We start from the raw sequence: 2956 nt of genomic DNA, 5'->3' as shown, positions 1-2956 counted from the left end.
TGATGCGCAAGCCAGGCCGGGCTGACACAGTTTGGGTTATTTCTCACACGTTTTTGAGCTGTTTTTCCCTGTTTATTTGGATATATTTCCTCACAGATTTTTGAGCCATTTCCTCAGTGATTTTTCAGCCATTTTCTCACGGATTTTTGAGCTGTTTTTCTGTGGTTTTTGGGTAATTTCTCACAGATTTTTGTTATTTTCCCCAGATCCGGATGATGCGCGAGCCGGGCCGGGCTGACACATTTTGGGTCATTTCCTCACACGTTTTTGGGTTATTCCTCACAGATTTTTCAGCCATTTCCTCAGTGATTTTTCAGCCATTTTCTCACGGATTTTTGAGCTGTTTTTCTGTGGTTTTTGGGTAATTTCTCACAGATTTTTGTTATTTCCCCCAGATCCGGATGATGCGCAAGCCGGGGCGCGCCGAGCGCACGGCCGTGGTGGTGGGCACGGTCACCGACGACGTTCGCATCCAGGACGTGCCCAAGCTCAAGGTGCCGCGGGGCCGGGGCAAAACCCGGGGCTTTGGGGCAAAAATCGGCGATTTTGGGCAAATTTGGGGATTTTTGGGCAAAATCCAGGAATTTTGGATTAAAATGAGAGAATTTTCGGGGGAAATTGGGGATTTTGGGGGCAAAATTGGCAATTTTGGAGCAAAATCTGGGGATTTCGGGGCCAAAATCTGAGTTTTGGGGGAAATCCGAGGATTTGGGGAAATTCTGGGGATTTGGGGGGAAATTCGGGAGTTTTGGGGAGAAAATTCACGGATTTTGGAGCAAAAACCAGGGATTTGGGTGAAAATCTGGGGATTTGGGGGGAAATTCGGGGATTTTGGGTGAAAATCTGGGGATTTGGGGGGAAATCTGGGAGTTTTGGGGAGAAAATCCAGGGATTTTGGAGCAAAAACCAGGGATTTGGGTGAAAATCTGGGGATTTGGGTGAAAATCTGGGGATTTGGGGGGAAATCTGGGGATTTGGGGTGAAATTCAGGGATTTTGGGGGAAAATCTGAGAGTTTTGGGGCTAATTTGGGGATTTTGGGACAAAATTTGAGAATTTTAGGGAATTTTGGGGCAAAATACAGAAATTTTGGGCAAAATCCCAGGAATTTTGGGGGCAAAATCTGGGAATTTTGGACTAAAATAGGGAAATTTTGGGTTGATTTCCCGTGGTTCTGGGGGTGGTTTTGGGGGTGATTTTGGGGTATTTTCAGGGGTGTTTTCAGGGCTGGTTTTGGGCTGATTTCCCGTGGTTTTGGGTTGATTTTTGAGGATGATTTTGGGGTGGTTTTGGGCTGATTTCCCGTGTTTTTGGGGATGGTTTTGGGGGTGTTTTCAGGGATGTTTTTGGGTTGATTTCCTGTGGTTTTGGGGCTGTTTTTTGGGCTGTTTTTGGGTTGATTTCCTGTGGTTTTGGGGCTGTTTTTCGGGCTGTTTTTGGGCTGATTTCCTGTGGTTTTGGGGCTGTTTTTGGGGTATTTTCTGGGTGTTTTTGGGGCTGTTTTTGGGGATGATTTTGGGCTGATTTCCCGTGGTTTCGGGGATGATTTTGGGGTATTTTCTGGGTGTTTCTGGGCTGGTTTTGGGCTGATTTCCTGTGGTTTTTGGGCTGATTCCCCATGTTTTTGAGCTGTTTTTGGCTGATTCCCCATGTTTTTGGGCTGTTTTTGGGCTGTTTTGGGGCTGTTTTTTGGGCTGATTCCCCGTGTTTTTGGGGCTGTTTTTGGGCTGTTTTTTGGGCTGATTCCCCGTGTTTTTGGGGCTGTTTTTGGGACTGTTTTGGGGCTGGTTTTTGGGCTGTTTTTGGTTTGATTCCCCGTGTTTTTGGGGCTGTTTTTGGGACTGTTTTGGGGCTGTTTTTTGGGCTGATTCCCCGTGTTTTTGGGGCTGTTTTTGGGACTGTTTTGGGGCTGGTTTTTGGGCTGATTCCCCGTGGTTTTGGGGATGATTTTGGGGTATTTTCTGGGATGATTTTGGGGTATTTTCTGGGTGGTTTTGGGTTGGTTTCCCGTGGTTTTGGGGCTGTTTTTGGCTGACTCCCCCTGGTTTTGGCCCCCCAGGTGTGCGCCCTGCGGGTGACGCGCGGCGCCCGCTCGCGGATCCTCCGGGCCGGGGGCTCCATCCTCACCTTCGACCAGCTGGCCATGGCCACCCCCAAGGGCAAGGGCACCGTGCTGCTCTCAGGTGGGCAAAGACCCCTCCCCAAATTCACAAAAATCCCAAAATCCCCGTTAAATTATCCTGAATAACTTTAAAATAACATAGAAATAACCTCAGCCCTAAAGAACCCAAAATAACCCCAAAAAAAACCCAAAATTCCACCCCAAGGGCACCGTGCTGCTCTCAGGTGGGCACAGACCCCTCCCCAAATTCACAAAAATCCCAAAATCCCCGTTAAAATCGCTTAAACCACCCCAAAATAACCCCGAAATAACATCGGCCTTAAAAACCCCAAAATAATCCCCAAAAAACCCCAAAATTCCACCCCGAGGGCACCGTGCTGCTCTCAGGTGGGCACAGACCCCTCCCCAAATTCATCAAAATCCCAAAATCCCGGTTAAATTAACATAAACCACCCCAAAATAACCCTGAAATAACATCGGCCTTAAAAATCCCAAAATAACCCCAAAAAAAACCCCAAAATTCCACCCCAAGGGCACCGTGCTGCTCTCAGGTGGGCACAGACCCCTCCCCAAATCCCCCAAACCCCAAAAAATCCCCATTTTCCTCCCAAATCCCCATTTTTCCCCCTAAAATCCCATTTTATCCCCAAAATCCTCTTTTTTTTTTTCCCAAAATCCCCCTTTTTCCACCCACATTTCCTTTTTTTCCCAAAAATCTCCTTTTTTTGGCCAAAATCCTGTTCTTTTCCCCCAAATTCCCTTCCCCCCCCAATTCCCTTTTTGATCCAAAATCCCCCCTTTTTCCCCCCCAAATTCCTTTTTTCCCCCAAATTCC

General features: G+C 47.6%; 1 protein-coding gene across 1 annotated transcript; it reads left to right on the top strand.

Moving 5' to 3' along the window:
* Nucleotides 1–355: 355 nt before the first annotated feature.
* RPL18 (ribosomal protein L18) lies at nt 356–2262 on the top strand. Its single transcript, XM_039706404.1, has 2 exons — nt 356–494; nt 2059–2262. The coding sequence occupies exons 1-2, from the start codon at nt 402–404 to the stop codon at nt 2245–2247; spliced, it is 282 nt and encodes a 93-aa protein (XP_039562338.1). The 5' UTR covers nt 356–401; the 3' UTR covers nt 2248–2262.
* The last annotated feature ends 694 nt before the right edge of the window (nt 2263–2956 follow it).

This window comes from Passer montanus, unplaced genomic scaffold (genome assembly GCF_014805655.1).
Source record: "Passer montanus isolate IOZ18808 unplaced genomic scaffold, ASM1480565v1 scaffold1910, whole genome shotgun sequence".
NCBI lineage: Eukaryota > Metazoa > Chordata > Aves > Passeriformes > Passeridae > Passer > Passer montanus.
The sequence above is the reverse complement of the archived record's forward strand: the minus strand, read 5'-3'. Positions and strand labels throughout refer to the sequence as shown.

What these genes read in the sequence shown, in the direction of transcription:
- RPL18 (XM_039706404.1), top strand. Translation starts at nt 402, where the DNA reads ATGATGCGCAAGCCGGGGCGCGCCGAGCGCACGGCCGTGGTGGTGGGC. An exon ending in AGGACGTGCCCAAGCTCAAG is followed by an intron (nt 495 to 2,058) that starts GTGCCGCGGGGC and finishes TTGGCCCCCCAG; the next exon opens with GTGTGCGCCCTGCGGGTGAC.